This window comes from Mustela putorius, unplaced genomic scaffold (genome assembly GCF_011764305.1).
Source record: "Mustela putorius furo isolate JIRA1106 unplaced genomic scaffold, ASM1176430v1.1 tig00000407_pilon_pilon_pilon, whole genome shotgun sequence".
Taxonomy (NCBI): Eukaryota; Metazoa; Chordata; class Mammalia; order Carnivora; family Mustelidae; genus Mustela; species Mustela putorius.
In genome coordinates this window covers 17,578,522-17,597,283 of record NW_025421373.1, presented here as the reverse complement: position 1 = coordinate 17,597,283, position 18,762 = coordinate 17,578,522, and the positions used below count along the sequence as shown (strand labels likewise).

At 41.9% G+C, this 18,762-nt stretch overlaps 2 protein-coding genes across 7 annotated transcripts in view; one reads left to right on the top strand and one right to left on the bottom strand.

Annotated features, from left to right (window-relative positions):
• Positions 1-14,477, bottom strand: part of PARP8 (poly(ADP-ribose) polymerase family member 8) — a 178,323-nt gene extending 163,846 nt beyond the window's left edge. For 3 of the 6 annotated variants that reach the window (XM_004737907.2, XM_004737908.2, XM_045079544.1), the window contains exons 1-3: positions 13,332-13,469; positions 13,143-13,244; positions 12,167-12,221 (exon numbers count right to left, since the gene is read on the bottom strand). In XM_004737907.2, the coding sequence (XP_004737964.1) occupies positions 12,167-12,221; positions 13,143-13,244; positions 13,332-13,437 (263 nt within the window). In that variant the 5' untranslated portion in view covers positions 13,438-13,469. Of the gene's footprint in view, positions 1-12,166; positions 12,222-13,142; positions 13,279-13,331; positions 13,470-13,777; positions 13,861-14,284 lie in introns of those variants that run through there. The other 3 variants (XM_045079542.1, XM_045079543.1, XM_013051355.2) reach the window with 3 other exon arrangements.
• Positions 12,165-12,743, top strand: LOC123391925 (collagen alpha-1(II) chain-like). Its single transcript, XM_045079545.1, has one exon. The coding sequence runs from the start codon at positions 12,279-12,281 to the stop codon at positions 12,657-12,659; it is 381 nt and encodes a 126-aa protein (XP_044935480.1). The 5' UTR covers positions 12,165-12,278; the 3' UTR covers positions 12,660-12,743.
• Positions 14,478-18,762: the final 4,285 nt, after the last annotated feature.

Sequence of the window (18,762 nt, the reverse complement as noted above, 5' to 3'; positions counted from 1 at the left end):
TTTCCAGTGTAATTCAATTCTCAATACTTCCTGTCTTTGAACACTGTGGGTCTATGCATGGTCTGTGCATGTTGGGAGTTGGGGGTTTGGGGGGAGGGGGCTAGAAAGAAAGAAATGGGTATATTATTATTTTCTTCATGTCTGCAAATATAGGTTAAAAGGTTATCTTTGGATGTTTAGGAAGAAAAATTAAAATGCATTCCAATGTCAGTTTGTAGGTATGTGTCTATCAATGCCAGTGTGTGCAGGAACGCATCGTGTGTGCAAGACACACAATAGCAGGCACATTTCAAGTAGGTTTTGTTTTAGGCTCAGCATTCCGCCACATAAGTATCTGAAAGCACCAACTCCTACTTGATTTTATTTGAGAAGTACACTGGCATTATGTCTTTCTTTGGGGACTAAAAAATTAGCAGGCATAGAATTTCTGTAATAATCATTAGTATTTCTTGAAATATTCTTGTTTAGTGTAGTTTTATAATCTATATTTGGAAAACATTGATAGAAAACCTAATTTAAAATGATGATTTCTTCTATGGAATTAGCTACAGACTAAATTCATAATATAGGCTATTTGTTTTAGTTTTGTGCCAAGGCAATTTTATTGAATAAAAATAGCTAATTTTACATTTTCCTAATTCAAATGTATATGCCTGTGTAATGTAAAAAAGGATTTTTAAACTTCTATAGATCAGAGGCCTTATTCAGGAGTTGAAAAAGTCTTGGCAAGAACCTGCCTTTCTTGGCTGGCTATTTTTTTAAGACTCTAATTTTTAGAGTAGTTTGGAGAGCACAGCAAAATTGAGCAGAATGTACAGAGATTTCCCATATCCGCTCTATTCCACATGCGCAGAGCCTGCCCCATGATCAACATCGCCCATCAGAGTGGTACATTTGTTACTAATGATGAACCCACAGACACACATCATTACCACCAAGAGTCCATTTTTTATCCTTGGGTTCACTCTTGGTGTTGTACATTCTATGAATTCGAAAACTGTATAATGACATGTATGCACCATTACAGTACCATACAGAATAACCTTACTGCCCTAAAATGCCTCTGTTCCACCTGTTCCTTTCTTCCTTTCCTGTAACCCCTGGCAACCACCAATCTTATCATTGTCTCCATACTTCTGCCTTTTCCAGAGTGTCATATCGTTGGAATCATACAGTCTGTAGCTTTCAAGATTGGTCTCCTTCACTTAGTCATGGGAATTCTTTCCCCCATGTCTTTCCAAGGCTCGATAGCTCATTCTTTTTTGGTGCTGAATAATATTCCATAGTCTGTAAGTATCCCAGGTGATTGACCCATTCACCAACTGAAAGACACCCTGGTTGCTTTCAGGTTTTGGCAGATTAGAATAAAGCTTCTATAAATATCCATGCGCAGGTTTTGTGCAGACATAACTTTTTAACTCTTTTAGGTGAACACAGAAAAGTGTGGTTGCTGTACAGTAGGCAAGAGTATGTTTAGTGTTGTAAGAAACTGCAAAACTGTCTTCTAAGTGGCTGTACCATTTTGTACTCCCACCAGCAATGAATCAGAGCTCCTGTTGCTCCACATCCTCGCCAACATCTGGTGTCCTCAGTGTTCTGGATTTTGGCCATTCTCATAGGTATGGAGTGGTAAGCACCTGTATTTTCATTTAAAAGTGCATCTGAAATGTAACACTTCCCAGACTGTACCCCAAAGACTGGAAAGGTCACAGTTCTGTTTTAAAAAAAACCTTCTGTGAAACTACTGCCCTAAATGGATTTTTCCCTGCCAATTACCTACAGCTGGAAAAGGATTTTGTGTATGTTGGATATTGAGAATTGAAGACACTGGAAATTTTACGTTAATGACCTGGGAAGTCAACACAGAAAGCTCACATTAGATCAAACTGAGGGAGGAGGTAAGAGAAATGGGTGAAGGGGATCAAAATGTACAAACCTGCAGTTACAATTAGGTCATGGAGATATAACGTACAACACAGTGATGACAGCTAATAATACTGTACTGCATATTTGAAAGTTGCAGAGAATAGATCTTCAAAGTCCTCATCACAAGAAAAAAAAAATGTTTGTGACTATGTGTGACAGATTTTAATTGGACTTACTGTGGTGATCATTTCAGGATATATACACATATCAAATCTTTATGCTGTACATATGACACAAATATGATGTTACATGTCAGTTATACCTCATTCAAAAAAGAAAATCAAACTAGTATGATTTCTTTTTTTTTTTTTAAAGATTTATTTATTTATTTGAGAGAGAGTGCGTGCACACACACACACACATACAAGCAGGGGGAATACCAGAGGGAGAGAATCTTCAAGCAGACTCCCTGCTGAAGGCAGAGTCCCACGCGGGTCTCTATCAATTGACCCATGAGATCATGACCTTAGCCCAAACCAAGAGTCAGACAGCTAACCAACTAGCCCCCAAACAAACATGATTTTTAAAAAAACTAAGCTTAAAATCTTTCTTGCTCCAAATTTATCATATAGGAGTCAAATTCAGCCAAGAATATGCAATTCTTCTATTAATTGAAACTCACTTAAATCACCATTCTAAGCTGGTTTTCCCATAAGGACAGACTGCTCCAAAAGAAACGAGAGAATTTGGCTCACAGTGAATTATTCGAACTTTTTCTTAGTTAACTAAAAATGAATTTGACCATTCACTAGAGAAATCATATCAAATTCTGTGGTGATAATAAAATAATGACTGCTTTGCAGCTGGAGGGCCTTTTTGTGTGTGTGTGTGCATATCTAGCTGTGGTGCATTTTAATAAGAATGATGACTGCGTCAGCTTTTACCCATGAAGCAGATCTTTATGTTATGCTTCTGTCTTCCACTCACCAGTGTTTAAGACACTGTTCGTAAGAAGATCACTGACATAGAGACATACAGACTGGCAAACGTATCATCACAATAATGAATTCACCCACTTAAGATTTGGCACACTGATTTCAAAATGAAAAACCTAGAATTTACTAGATTTTCAGTATGTGTGAGATTCCACTGTTTTCCCTGAATCACAAAAGCTATGGAGCGTTTGCATAGGAACAGGTCTGCTGTTAACATGAATCATTTTCAATATATCCGTGACACTGTGTCCACAGGACCACACCTGAAAGCACCAGCTTCATTCTCCATTCATGGGTTACCGAAAGAAGCATGTGGCTTCTTCAAGTGTAATGACTGACACTGCCTTAAAAAAAAAGGGACAGCTTGCTTCCTGACTCATGCTGAAAAAATTCTGAGCAGTATTTTAAAACTTCTTCAGTAAATTTCTCATTTGGTGACTGGAGGAAAATACATAAAATAAATACCCTCATTGATTTCTCCATGTAATTTATAAAAAAAAAAAAATGAAACTTGTAAATAAATCCCGTATTTCCCTCACCACAAATTTCTCCAAAAGTATGAACTCCGTCAAAGATGGCTCGCTAGCAAGCTCTACTGAACTCAAAGTGACAGAATTTAAGAGGACATAATGAGTACTTCTGCTACACAAAATCATTATCTATCTCTAACACTTCCTTCTGAGGCTGACTTCTAAACCTGTACCAGAGTGGGCCCTGCTAACTTTAAGGCATTGATGAAGAATCGTTGAAAGCTCTTATCATAAATGGATTCAACACAAATGATGACAAAGTGAGAGATACAGAGAAATATATCCTCACATAGGAAAGTCAGTGGCATAAAATGCCAAATGCCTTTAACTGAAGCTTTCCTGTTCATTAAGCAAGTTCTATAAAAACTTCTGAAAGTAAATTCTTCAGGGCTCAATTGTGAATGTGCAATTTCTATTTCTACTATACTGCTATTTACTCAAAAACTAATTTTAATGAGTAAGACTCAGAGTTTGCCAAAGTGCTTTCCACAAAACAACTTTCTCAAGATGTTCCAGAGCTCTAATCAAGTGAGAAACCCTGAACAATTCATTCACTTCTTGGATATGCATAATGTACACTAACACAGAAAAAGTTCCCAGAAGTCAACCATTAGAAATGTTTAATATTGTTTCAATAAGTATTTCCCAGACATAGCTGGCCACATATGCAACACCTAATTAAACAGTTTGGGAAATGCTCTCCCATAATGTTAGAAAAATAATACTCTCATTTAAGAAATAGTAGGAAATATTTATTATATTCTAGGCACTCTGCTGGGAACCAGATTTCTAGTCTTTACACAGAATATTGGTCTTTTGTGACTTTTTTTTTTGACTTACATTTTTCTCTTTTATACAGCTCTGTCCTTAATAGCATTGTTTGTTTGCTTTCCAATTTTGTCTGAACTTTTTTCTTCATTGATGTGAAAGCCTAACAAATGTAAAGTAGTTACATTAGTATCTGGCTCCACTCTGTACTTTGTATACAGTAAATATTCTGTAAGTCATTCTTGGATAACAAAGTGTACATGTTTTTTAGACAAAACGATGAAAATCCAAACAAATGCAACACTTCTGAGTTGGTTGAGAAATCCTAAGAACACTTTGAGGCCATCAGCAAGATCTTTTCAATCTATATTTCAGAATGTTTAGAAGGAAACCATCTTAGGGGAAAGTCAGTTAGCAGCTAGCTTTCTGCACATTTCTGTACGGGGAAAACGGATCTGACTGCACAAAGGTGTAAGTGGATGATCCCCCTTTTAAATTTAACGTCGGGCTTGGCATGTTCCGTTAATACAAAGAAAGTATCAGCCAGGAACTGGGATGTCACCGATATGCAAATGAACTACACTCAAAACTTGTTGTTGTTCCTCTGTAATGGACTGGTAACAGTCTATTTATATTCTTGTCCCATCTCCTCAGATTTCACCGTCTTCTCATTCTCAGTCTGTCCTACTCATGATCTTACTCTAGCCTCTCCTTGAGCATAAATACGTCATAAATTTTCAGAGACGCCACTTGTGGTCAAAGAAAAGATTAAATGAACTGGCATCCGTGATCATAAAAATCATGATCTCGATATCCAAACCAGGCCCATTATGGGACACAGAAACTACACAATCAATAAACCTTCAACAACTGTGGATGCTTCATGCGCTAAGTACAGACTGGGGGCTGCTGAACGGAAAGACCAGGTCGATAAAAGGACAGTGGGAGCCTGAGAAGTATGCATGACTAGATGGGGAAGGTGGCTCTAGAAAGCCAAGGATGGGGGGTTTGGATTTGTTATGGAGGAAACCATGGTCACATCTGAGGGCTTCTGAGCAGAAAACTCCCATGGTGAAGTTCATACTTTTTTTGTTTTAAAGGTAATGTTTTTTGTTTTGTTTAAAGATTTTATTTTTTATTTGATAGAGATCACAAGTAGGCAAAAAGGCAAGCAGAGAGAGAAGGGGGGAAGCAGGCTTCCTGCTGAGCAGAAAGCCAGATGCAGGGTTCGATCCCAGGACCCTGAGATCATGACCTGAGCGGATGGCAGAGGCTTAACCCACTGAGCCACCCAGGTGTCCCGTAAAATTCATACTTAAAAGAGTTCAGGTGTCAATGAACTGGATGGGTGAGGAGCTGTTAGTTAAGAATTTAAAACACTGGGTTACAGTGACTGACCTCTGTCCAGAGATCAGGGCCCCCGACGAAAAGCTGACACTGTGGGGGATGAAGATGCCCACGATGATTTGAAAGAAAGAGCCACTAAAGCTTTGAAAGAAATGAAGAGGAAGGTGGGATACACAAAACCTGAGACGGATTCCTCCAGAGTGGCTCAAATGAAGCCACACGAGGGAAAGGCTGGGAAGAGAAGCTTCTTTTAACGAAGAAGTGATGGGTTGTTCTGATACGCTGGGTTGAAGCGTCCAGCATTTAAGTGAGGCAACAGGACAGGAAACCTAAATTATGTCCCAGTAAAATAAGAGTGACAAGCCTTATCAATAAAAGCTTATTTCTTATTAGCCTTCCCTGGGGGTACATGGAAAATGGGCTTTCAAAAACGTAGAGAGCGAAAAAGGGGAAGGGGACATGCCAATAACTGAACAATTCCGCACTAAGTCAGTGGCAGCTGTCTTAAAGCAAGATTTATCTACTACAGCACGATCTATCCAAAGCAAATCTGTGCAGAGAATTACAAAATATTTTTAGGACTGATAAATGTTCTCTTACATGTATTTTTCAAAATGCTGTCGAGAGAAATGATGGGGAATTTAAATGAGTCGGCCCAATATTTGTGTAAGGATTCCACAGCCAATGTACATAATTTTCTCACTATTAATGCTTAGCACTGGGCTCGGGCATTTCCCCTGCCAGCCAGTGGAGTTTTCAGTACTGGCCCTGGCTGGCGTCCCACCAAGCAATCCCTCCCCAACCCCAAACATTCCCAACTGAACATGCCAGTTCAACCACTGCCCCTTAAACCTTACGTAAACATCGACTCACATGGCAATATACTCCGACTCTGCTTCTTCCTAACTGTAAGCTACTTAAATTACCTCCGCCTCAGTTTCTTTAGCTATAAAATGCAAAAGAGCTGACAAAATCCCTACTTGTGTCTGTTGCAAACATGGGATGTAAGGTAGGCAAAAGGTACAGCAGAGACTATGCCCAATAAATATAATTAAGAGTATTCTCTTAATCCATGAAATAAACGGAGTTTAAATATTTTACTAGGTAAGTTTCAGTAAAGTTATATTTGTGTTAAATTGGTGGTTATGTTAGGTCAGTGGTTTTAAAATTCATTTAATAATGAAATCCTTTTCAAAAAAATTGTGTACAGAGAAGAGCCAGAGCAGCTATAATTTACAAAGGGATATGACAGCTCAGATTTCACTCACTCATTCGGCTTCCTTCATACTTCCTTCACCAAGCACCCCAGCTTCCAATGTAGGCTCCCAGGGCTCCAGGGAAAAGACCTTTTTTCCTAAATCATTATTTTTGGATAATAACTGATAAAGTATAAAATCACGGGAAGCAAGTCCGCATCACCAAGAGGAATACGCTAAGTTCTGATTTTTTAAAAAATGATCGTTCTTTTCATTATGACATCTTAAGAAGCACTGGATGGTTTCAAAATAATTGCATATTTCAAGATTTCTAGAATGAGTATGTAATTCTTTCACAATGAAAATGGATTAATGTCTTTGAGATGATCTTCTTCTACTTCGCCACCCTCTCAACACGCCCAGGGCTGCACCCACATACACTTCTCCTTTCCAAGAAAGTCAAAACAAATGCACTTTATCAATCAAGCAAATTGCCTCTCTCCATGGCATCCCATGAGCAAGGAATTAAACATTGGGAACCCAGGTGGATTAAGGCCCCCAGAAAATCTGCTTGATCACCAGAATGCTACTGATTTTTTAAAACTGAATTAAATACTTTTAGAGTCCAAACTCCCTAGTGTGTCATCGTTCCCATTAAGTCTCTCATAATGTTAAGCAATTGCATTATCTTTCTGTCCCCTAAAAGCCTTTGAGCACGCCACGGGGCTTATAACTTGGCTACACAGCTTCTGAATTCTTAAGAAATTCTATTGCAAGTGACACGACCAGATTTGGGGCTTTTTGAAGTATTTGACTATCACTATACCTGACCATTTAGTTAGAAAACTGCTTCTGGGGCGCCTGGGTGGCTCAGTGGGTTAAGCCGCTGCCTTCGGCTCAGGTCATGATCTCAGGGTCCTGGGATCAAGTCCCGCATCGGGCTCTCTGCTCAGCAGGGAGCCTGCTTCCCTCTCTCTCTCTCTGTCTGCCTGCCTCTCCATCTACTTGTGATTTCTCTCTGTCAAATAAATAAATAAAATCTTAAAAAAAAAAAAAAAAAAAAAAAAACTGCTTCTCACCTGCCGGAAGACCTTTTAGCCTTCATTAAATGATTGAATAAGCATCTACTTATTCAAAAAAACATTGTACTAGGCGGGGAGACAGGATCTGGGGAAACTGCAATGAATAAGACGGACCCTGCCTCCAAGAAGCTCAAGGTCAGACAGATGCTCAAGGAAACACTTGCTAATAAAACAATATGACAACATGGTTTTAGAAATACCTAGAAGAATAATACAGGGACCAGAGTGCCAAAAAAGACTTCTCATAGAAGAATTTGGTCGGATCTTTAGCAAAGATCCAACAATGAAGGCCTCCCAGGGCTGAGATGGGGGAAGATGGAGAGGACAGGATGTAGATGGGAGTTCTGCAGCATGTGCAAAGGCCCAAGAAAAAGAAGGGTAGCATGTGATTTGAGGAACTGTGGACACTTCTATTAGTGATACATGTGATGCTCCAAAACAGTTATGTGAACAGAATATCCCAAAGGAGGGGGGGCCCATACTCACACACTTCAAAAGATGCCAGTCTACCCACGACCACATGAAAGAGCGTCTCTTCCTACAATTAAAGGTATACACCTATAGCCAACTCTGAACATTCTGCCAGATATTAAGTGTCTAATGTATTAATAATTTCTAATATAAATGTTAGATTTCTTACCACACAGTCACACTCCTCGATTGGAAAACTCTCAATTTAATAAACATTTCTTTATTCTCATATCCTTTCTAAAGGGAAGACACTTTTACATTCTTGAGTGAAAAAACACTGAGGTCTCAAGAGTATAATACAATCCCTGGAGGCATATATTTTATATGCATATAGACACATAAAATGCTGAAAGAATAAGTTCTAACACATTAATAGAAGATGAAAAAATCACATGTTTCTTATGTTTTTCTTTTTTTTGGCTTATCTCTTTAACAAAAAGTCTTGACAATAAATACTTCTGATTTGTGCATTTTTTAAAACCTCAGTTATATCCTCACGATATTCTATCCTTGCCGGAAACACAATCGGGGAATCCTGCAGGGGTCCATGGACAGGCCCAGTGGGCTCCCCTTGCTCCGTCCTTTCTTTGACAACTGGCACCACGGACTCAGCATGCTCTCCCATCCCCAGGAGCTGTCACTGCTTACTTTCTCCTTCCTGTTTCTTCTACCACTAAGTGCACAACTGACTACAAACGAGATGAAGGGCCAGAATCCCTTTGTGGTCTTAAGGATTTTACTATCAATCAATAAGGGAGAAAGAAGAAGGCAGGAGATCACAAGCATGACAAGTACAGGGAAAGAATGACTTTTGCATAAACTTCCCAAATTGTGTACAGTTGAGGCCAGACATTAGCACATCCCTGAAACTGGAAGAAGCACTGGGTAAGGGCCCATGGAAGGTCCTGAACCACTGACAGCTATGAAGTTATTCCAAGAAGTCCAGGAATCAGAGATGTGTAACAAAGACCATTGCTAAAATAAATTAATCTAGCTGTATATATACATTTTCAAGCTATTGTAGAGAGTCTTATAAACCAAACTCATAACATCTAACACTTCTTCCTCATTATTTCTCAATCGAAAGACATGAAAACTATCACTCTCCAATCATGATCCTTTGATGTTCAAGCGTCTCCATGTTCAAAAAGGCTGAGAACAACAGTGTAGAGGAATGAGCACAGGTCTCAAGAGGGTTACAGAATGGGGTACATATATGGTAGCTTCTTCAAAGAACCAAGTAAATTTCAGCATGTCTCTTAAATTCTCTGAGCCTCAGTCTGTACATCCAAAAGTGAGGATACAACAGTTACATGAACCTTCTCTTTAGGGAAACTTAACAGAACTCGGTCTCCCAAATGACACTAAGTCCCCCCTTGTTCCTCACCTTAAGTCCACCAAGAAAACAGAACAGCCAATGTTAACAAGCCTTTCAACCTCCAAATGAAAGCTCAGTTTACCAGGCCACTGGCCAGCCCTGACACAGTTGCCTCTTGGCATTACCTCCTACCCACAGAAACATAAAACAATGTATGTGTAAAACAAATTCTCCCTATTATTTCTTTTTTGAGTGGTAACATGTGAGGTCAACCTTTGCCCTTAGAACAAAGTGTAACTTGTTCTTAGAAAGTATGAGAAAGAGAAAATGGTTTATTAAGTTTTATCTACAACCTGAATTGAAAATGATCCTTTAAATATGTTCTCAATGGTTTAAATGAAATGATAGTTAAATATAATTCAAGATAATCATATACTATTTCTCCTTAAGATTCCCACCTCCTTTAACCATGAAGTCAGTCTAGTTTATCGAAAATGACACTATTGATAGACTATTATAAGTTAATAAGCACTTTCAATCAAAACAGCAGGATTTTTAAAATTTTTTAAATGCCCAATTAACATGCCACAATGAGAAATACAGAATAAATGTCAGATTCTAATGTAGTTAATGAAAACAATGCATTTTTATCTTCAGGGGAAAAAAAAGTCTTCTCTGCCATTAGCTATAAATACATAAAGAGATTACCATTAAAGGGATTATTAGCATTATTATACTAAAACAAACTTTTATATATCCTTTTGTAGAACAAGATTTTGGGGACACAAAGAAATCACAAGAACAGTCTGTTAAAGTCTTCTTTAGTAGATACACAAGTCCCAGGTATTTGAATCTGAGACAAAAGAAAATACTATCCCTTAATAGGATTACACAGAAAAGGAAACATCTCTTACTTTAAGAGCAACCAAGGTGCTTGCTCCTACAGTGAAAACTGAGGTTATTTTAATTAATTATTTATCCCCAACCCCCCGCCCACCCCGCTGCCTTGCTCCTGGAGGCTTCCATACCTTCTTCACCACTTGCTATGTTAACACCAGTTCAATAATTTGCTGATACAGAATTTTACTGCAGCATTTAACAGATCTCAGAGATTAAGTGTATGGCTCACTCCCTCATTGTACAAGTAAGTAAACTGAGCCCAAAAGAACCCAAGCATCCTACTGGAAATAAGCTAGTTAGTTGAAAAACCTACCCAGAGCATCCCCTAGGCCACACCTCTCACTGGGTGAACAGCAGTAACTGTTACAGTGCTCAAGCAGCTATCTACCTGATTGCGTGGAGAATGTTTTCAATGGGACGCATGGCATATTTTCACTGTTAAAATAATCCAAAAGGATATTAGTCATACACCAACCTCCTCTGGATAGTAAGTGTAGGAGCAGCATTAATTTAGCTGAATCTCCTTGAAATTATTCTTTTTATTCACAACTACGGTGATAGTACCACAGTAAATTAAGAAGTACTGTAATTTCATCCTCTCCCAGTAAGTACATGTTATGTGTGTTATGTTCTCAACTAGTAAATCAAATCAATATGCCAGTCCTGGGGCTTAGGCTATACATACGGGAAATGCGATAACTGTTTTAATTAAAGCTTTTTTGAGACACAGATTGCAGCACGGATCCTAAGCATTTTAAAGATTCACATTAATTCCAATCTTTTTAAAAAATGTATTTACAGAGGAAAGCTGCTTCTGCAATTTATATGTTCATAAATGTTTCCATTAAGCTAAGCAATATTTTGGAATGTGGTCAAATGATACTGAATGTCAAGTCCTAACAGCAAGGCTAAATCTCTTGACATTTCTCATATGTGGCCACTGCTCTTTTAAACAAATGTCCCCAAAGGGCTAAAAGGGAGAAAATCCTAACTTAACAAGTGAAGACTGCAAGATGTATTTTAAAAGCTACCTTTCATCTTAACTCTACCTCCTAAATACAAAATTGGATTTGGACTTCTTTCACACTGTTAACAATTTAGTATTAATATATGAATCTGTCATACCTCCCCCCAAGAGAGAAGTTATACACTCCAGCTACATATAAGTTCCAAATTCTTTCCAAAACTAAATGTAGAAAACCAAAATACCGCTCCTTAAAAAAAAAAAGTATGGAGAACTGGCAGACTGCTTATTTATGTCACCCTTCAGAAAACATGGAAACACGACGCAGCCCCAACTCACCAAAAAAATTATTACTTGTGTTGAAACTACTTTGCGACACCTTTTATGTTTTATGCATTTCACTTCATGCCCAGGATTCCGGTTCTTCACCTGCTTGTAGCTATCAACCCCCAAATCTCTCCAGAGCGAGCTACTACTACAGTAGAACAGCTTTAATATGAACAGTGCAAGAGTTCTGCTCATTGCCTGTGGCGTGATCTTAGAAACCCTTGAATCAAACATATCTATGTTCCCTCTTATTTAAAACGGGGGGACCTCCAGCCTGGGATGTGGCTAAAGGGCAGCAATGAGAGAAAAAAAAAAAAAAAAACCCAAACACGGAACATGTTAAGAACAAAGGAAACACAAGCCTGTGAACAGGAAATGAAGCAACTCTATATACACAAATACCTTTTGGGGCCGCCAACGTAGGTGAAAGTAAAGGTGGAGTCTGAGTATCTGAAATCTGAAACGGAAAAGTCCTGTTAAAAGCTACCCCTCAAGTGGGTTTTTAACCTTGGTCATGACTTGGGTCCCCTATTTAGTGGAGCCAAGAGAAGGCCTGGCGGGGAGGGAGGTGTGGGCTGGAGAACCGGGAGGTCCCCTCTCCGCGCCATGCAGGAGGGGGATGCTGCGCACCCCCGGCCGGGTGCCGCGGGAGGCCGCCCCCCGCAACAAGTGCCGGGTGCCATGGCAACGGCGGGAATTTCCCGGTCGGGGAGGCCGGAAGCGGCCCCCGCCGAGCTCGCGGCTGAGAAAGCAAAATGCGATCCTTCTCCCGGGGGAGCAAAATGGACGAAAGGCGACCCCCCAGGCAGGGGAGCAGGGCGCCTCGGGAACCCCGGGAATCCCTTCTCTTTCCGGGGCAACGCACTGTCAGTCGGAGGGGACTAACGGGAGCTGAAGGCGCGGAGATCGGGCCAGCGCTGCCCCCCGGGGGCCTCGGCGCCGGGCGCAGCCGGCCAGCGCAGCGTCGCGCAGCGCAGCGGGCTCCATTCCCGGCCGCCGCCGCTCAGCCCATTGCGCAAACCCGCGGGTCCTCCCCGCCAGGCTCGGCCAACGCCGCTGAAAGCCGGGAGGCGGGCTGGGGCGCTCCGGGTATCCACAACCCGCTAAAAAAGACCACGCACGGCACCTCCGCCTAGACCCCCGCTGGGGCCACCGTGGTTCAGCCCCCAGAGCTGGTAGCAGCCCCAGACTGGGGGGGGGGGCGCCCCCTCCCCCTTTTCGCTCCCGCTGCAGCAGCTGTTGCCAAATGAACCCCGGAATGGGGACGTGCAACCCACCCCCAGCCCGAACCACACACGTCGCGGTCAGAGAGCTGGGAAGGGGGGCGGCGGGCGGAAGCTGGCGCTGGGTCCGAGGCTCCGGAAAGGCGAGAACTCACCTGCAAACAGGCAGTCCTTCTCGGCTCTGGACTTCTGGATCACGACGTCGATATCCTTCTGAATTCGCTCTTGCCTTGAACACATCCCCATTAAATAAATCCCTGGAAAAGAAGCAGCCGCTATTTCCACCCCACCCCACCCCCCTCGCACGCTTCCAGCTTTCGTAAATATTCAGTTAAAAATGAAACCTCTGGCCGAGGCAGGGGCTGGAGGCGAAGTGGTTTCGGAAGTGATCCTGGGTGAAAGAGGAGGAGGTGGTGGAGGAGGAGGAGGAGGGGGAGGTCGGCTTTGCATTCCCAGATGTGACCGCCCAGCTGCCGCTCGCCACTGCTGGATTCCAATTTCCTCCCCTCCTGACAATGGATGGTGATGACACCGAGTCTCACTTTCTCCCTCCCCCGCCCGGACCAACGGCCGTGGGGGGCCGAGGGTGCTGGAGGCGGCCGGAGAGCGATCACCGGCGGGGCGGCGGGCGCCGGCGAGGGGCGAGCCCCGCTCCGCCTCACGCGCGCACACCCCTCGCGGCCCGCACGCCGGCCTTCCACACCCGCGCACACTCGCGCCCGCGGGCGGCGGCGGCCGTGCCGAGGCTGCTGCAGCGCCGCCCGCCGCAGACCCTCCCGCGCCCAGTCACCGGGTCCCGGCCGCCGGGGTGTGAATAGTATCCGCCATCCCGGGCACAGGCTGGGCGTCCCCGTCCCGGCCGCCGCTCGCGCCGGCAGCTGAGTGGGAATGCAGGTAGTGAAGACTCCCCGGGGCTCCCAGCCTGCACCCCCCCCCCGCCCCCCGCCTTCCACCACTTTTATGAATTCGACTCCACTTTCGGAAGGGATTATGAGTCATATGGAAAACCCAAACCGGAGCGGCTGGGAGGGGGGAAGAGGGAAAAGAAAAATCTTTAGAAATTGAAAATAAATATAACGAACAAATCTTTCCTTGTTGCCACATCAGGCTAGATGGAAAAAAAAAAAGCCTTGACATGACTCCAGACAGACGGTCCCCCCCCCCCACACCCCGGCCCCGGGCCGCCTCACCTCCAGAATCTTTTTCTTCCAGGTGGGGAGGTAGTTCAGTCCCTTTGGGACACCCTTTAGGAAATGCAGCCCCTTTCTAGGGACTTTCTCTACTTCCAAAGACTCACCAGTTCTTCCCTCCTAGGTATTTCCGTCCATAAAAAATTGGCAGAATCAATGAGCACGTGCCAGGGTCTCCCTAGAAGATGGATATCTGTTTGGCTTGTTTTAAGAAGCCGCCCCTTTGCCAGTCAGTCAAGGGAAAGCTCCTACCATCCTGCTGTCCTCTTCAGAAGTGAGAGAACGCTCTGATCCTCACTTCCTGTTCTGCCTTAGGACACCTCAGGGCTGAGGTAGCCGTCCTGCCTCTCTATACTGCTCTTTGCCCTAGGACAGGCATCCAAAGGCACTTTTCTTGTTGTTTTTTCCCTCCACTGAGAAGGCTGCCCTGAGCAGACCGTGCGTGTCTCCTCTGGTTCTGCATTCCCAGTGCCTGGTGCAGTGCCTGAAAAATAGGAGGCAGGCCTGAAGGCTGGCTGGATGCAGGACTGGTGGTGCCTTGCAGCTTCATTTCTGTGTGGCTACCACAGTCTTAGACAACTTCCTTATCAGCAGAAGTACCCAAGAGTGGCCAGACAGGCTCAGACCCTGAATCAGCCCAGTCTGGATTCTGATATGGGCAACCCATGGTGTGTAGGAGACTTAGAAATGACTCTCATCCCTGACGGGGTCTTAAGATTCTATGGAGATAAATGCAATGAGAAATCATATGTTCCAACCCCTCTGGCCTGCAGAAAAGAAAACACGAAATCATTTGTCCTACAGCCTTGAACACAACACAATCACTGAATTTTAAGAAGAAACACTCCTCCGCATTAAGAAGACCGCTGCTGTCTTTGATGTGAAAGTCACAATACAGTACATTTTCTGTTCAGAACTTCTGAAACTTCCCTAGGGTAGGGCCAAGGTGTGTAGTCCTCTTGGCAACCAAAAACACTTCCTTCTGTTCCACGTAGCCAGGAGTATCATGTGTATTTCCCTCCAGCCCTCTGTGCTCTAACTTCTCTAAAATGCTTAAAATCCAACAACTAACCCCAAATTATTTGATGGTTGTCTCTCTATCCAGGAACCTTGCATTCTCAAAGTAGAACCCTTACTACAAATAAATTTGAAATAGTTTTTAAACCTACCTGATGTATTTCTTCTGGATCACCTCTTGGTTTACTACTCCCTTCATAAAATAGGCCTTATTGTGATTTGTCCTATATTTGGCTTTTTTTTTTTTTTCAAACTTCACAGGCTGCCCTGTTTTTGTTAAACAAAACTGACCTCACTCCCTTCATGCCCTTAAGGTGTGATATATTTAAATACTTTTAAATGTTAAGGGATAACATTAGAAACAAAACAAAACAAAAACAAACGAAAAAACCCTTTCTATTTAGTATGCATTTTTGCAAGGTAAGTTCCTCTAACAGAAACCGTACCCTGGCATCAGTGTAATATGCTAGATCCTTAAGCATGATTCTTTCAAATTCAGCCCACAGGCAGTGTCTTATTTATATTACCTCTTACTTAAACATTTAGATTGGTGATTAAAAACTATATGGACGTTTGAGATGAGGAAGTTATATCCCTACCTTAAACACTCCTGTGCACACACACACACAATCACATGAATTCAGAAACACAGCACATAGTAAGCCTTTAATCCATTTGTTAAAGAAACAAAAACTATTCATAGTAAGAGAATTCTAGTAGCATGCTATAGGAAATTCAAGATAGTAAGTAATCAATACATCGGATGATTGGGTCTAGTCAAAAAAAAGTCCCACCAGTTTAGAAAAATGATCCCAAGCCAAAAAAAAAAAAATGTATTGGAGGAAAAATGTAAATTCTTCACCTCTGCTGAAAGCCCCAGCTGCAGAAGTAGAAGGTAATGGAAATGTGGCAATAAGTTCAATTATTAATAACTCGCACGTGTCCAGAGCTTATTAGAGCAGCCTGATATTACTGCAAATGCTTTGCATATATTAGCTCATTTCATATTCATAATAATCCTTTATGGTAGCTGTTACTGTAATTCTTCGCATTTTACAAAAGAGGAAACTGAGGCACAAAGGGGATCATGAACTTACCTAAAGTGGGATGTAGACTGCAATGATTATTTTCCCCTTCCCAAAACTTTCAGCAATTGAACTGATCTTTGAGGAAAATGGATGTTCAGAAGCCTCACTTCAGAGCAAACCGGCCTCACCCATGGCAGCGGACCAGGAGTTAAGCCAACAAGAAGCCCTATAATGGATTCTGAAGCAGGCCTGGAACCTATGGGTCTCAAAATAGCTTCTCCTGATGGCCGCGATCTTTCCCTTTCCTGCATTGAACTTCCTTTCAAATGAATCTCAGTCCTTGGGAAAGTCTTAAGGAAAGGAAAAGGCTGATCTCTCTTATTCCTTGGAAATTAAGAAGAGGGCAGGAGGCAGGATTTGCAAAGAAAACACCCGCTCTCCCAACTTCGTGATGCCATCCTTGGTAGCAAATCCCCATGAGAATGCCCAGCAGCTTTGGTCAGCTGTGGAACCAGCCCTGTGACAATTTGCTCTTGAGGTAGAATCAGAGTGGACGAGGGAGAGCATGAGCCTGAGGGATTACCATGGGAAGAGATCACCAAGAGAATTTCAGCCAAGGGTGAGGATGTGGAGATTTCATCTGAGAGAAATGGGAAGCCACCGGCAGGAAGGTGATCTCAAAATTCTGTCGACAGTTAGATTTCTAAGAACTTCTTGTGGTGGCTTTGTAATGGAAAGAGATCCATAAAGTTGCTAGACCCAACGGACCCCTCCTAAATGAAGTGGGTTTGGGCAATTCTTTCAGCTTGTGGTATTGCTTTGGGAGAAATGAATCCTGCCACCCTGCCTTCCTTTGGTAGGTCTAGCAATCAAAGTATGAGCAAAACAAAGTCACCCTTGAATAAACTTGACAAAGGGGAAGACAATTTTAGGTGGTTTGGCGTGAAAGTCGTCCCAATCTGGTCCTTAGCCTATCTCCTAACAAAATCAAATGGAGCAGTGCGTTGGTCATACTGAAGATTTCATGCACTTTCTAGCAACCTTAAGGCTATAACATGAAACCCGAACTGCTCTTTTTAGCTCCAGGCTTTTCTTCAATTTAGTCACATTTGTCTCTCAATAAACTTTAATTCTCATTTCTACCAAGAAGCATCCTTGGGTCACCTGGTTGGCTCAGTCAGTTAAGCGTCAGCCTTTGGTTCACATCATGATCTCAGGGTCCTGGGATCAAGCCTCACATTGGGCTCCCTGCTCAGCGGGGAGTCTGCTTCTCCCTCTGCCCCTCCTCCCACTCATTCTCTTAATCTCTCCCTGGAAGGAAGGGAGGAAGGAAGGAAGGAGCATCCTTGACTCTGGTTAGATGCCTTACCATCCCATGCAAACAAACTCGTACTTCTCAACTTGTACTCACTTGTTAATTCTACTTCATTTTGAATACCTCTTCTTTTATTTTTAAAAATGCATAAATACTGCATGAATATATTCTCAATGCAAACTATTTAAAGCATATATTAATACAGAGAGTAAAATCTGAAAATTCCTACCCCTAAATCCATTCCTGACCCCAAAGATAATCAATATTAATAGTTATAAGAGAATCCTTCCATTCTGGCATTTAAATATCCACATATGTATGTTCATAGATCTACACATATACATCTTAATTTAAAAGGAACCATATCATATATGTTCTTTTGCAACTTGACTTCTCCACTGTCTTGGAGAACTTTCTCTGGCAGTGCACAGATCTAGCTCATTCCTTTTAGCTACTGCAGAGAATTTTATTGAATGGACTCACCATAATACATTTTAATCATGCCTCTGCAGTCAGGATGGGGTTTTCCAAATATTTTGTGATTAAAACAATTTGCAGTAAATGCACATCTTTATGCACAATTTCAGACGAGATCGGGCACGTTGAGGGTGGTATGGCCATAAACTTTATGCACAATTTCAGAAGTTTCTTTGGATAGATTGGTCGAAGTGGACTGGATGACAGGGAACTGGCTATTTAAAATTTTGGTAGGTATAAGCAAATTGCTCTCAAAAATACCTCATTTTATACTCCACCTAATTCTCTGCATCATTCCCACTAATATGTACTGTAAATCTTTAAATCTTTTTCAGTTGGTTAGATGAAAAATATTTATCTTGCTTTTATTTGTATGTCCCTGATTATTGGTGAGATTGGGCATTTTTTTCAAGTGTTTGTTGGCAATTGAGTATACAAGTATAATTGAGTATGATTGCCTGTCATATCCTTTCTCTGTATTCTCATTGGGGTTTTCTGACTTTTTAGTATTGATTCATAGGAGATCTTTATATATTGTAGATTGCGATGCCTTGTCTGTTATAGGTACTCTTAGTTAGACAAAAGTTTAAAATTTCCATTTATTAAATAAAATAAAAATAAATAATTTAAAATTAACTCCTTCAGACCAAATACTACCTTCCTCAAAAAAATCTTTCCTGATTTCTCCAGCTGACTAATATTTCTTCTTCCCTGGCTTCTCCTTTTCTAGACTGAGGCCTTACTATGC

What these genes read in the sequence shown, in the direction of transcription:
- LOC123391925 (XM_045079545.1), top strand. Translation starts at nt 12,279, where the DNA reads ATGACTTGGGTCCCCTATTTAGTGGAGCCAAGAGAAGGCCTGGCGGGG.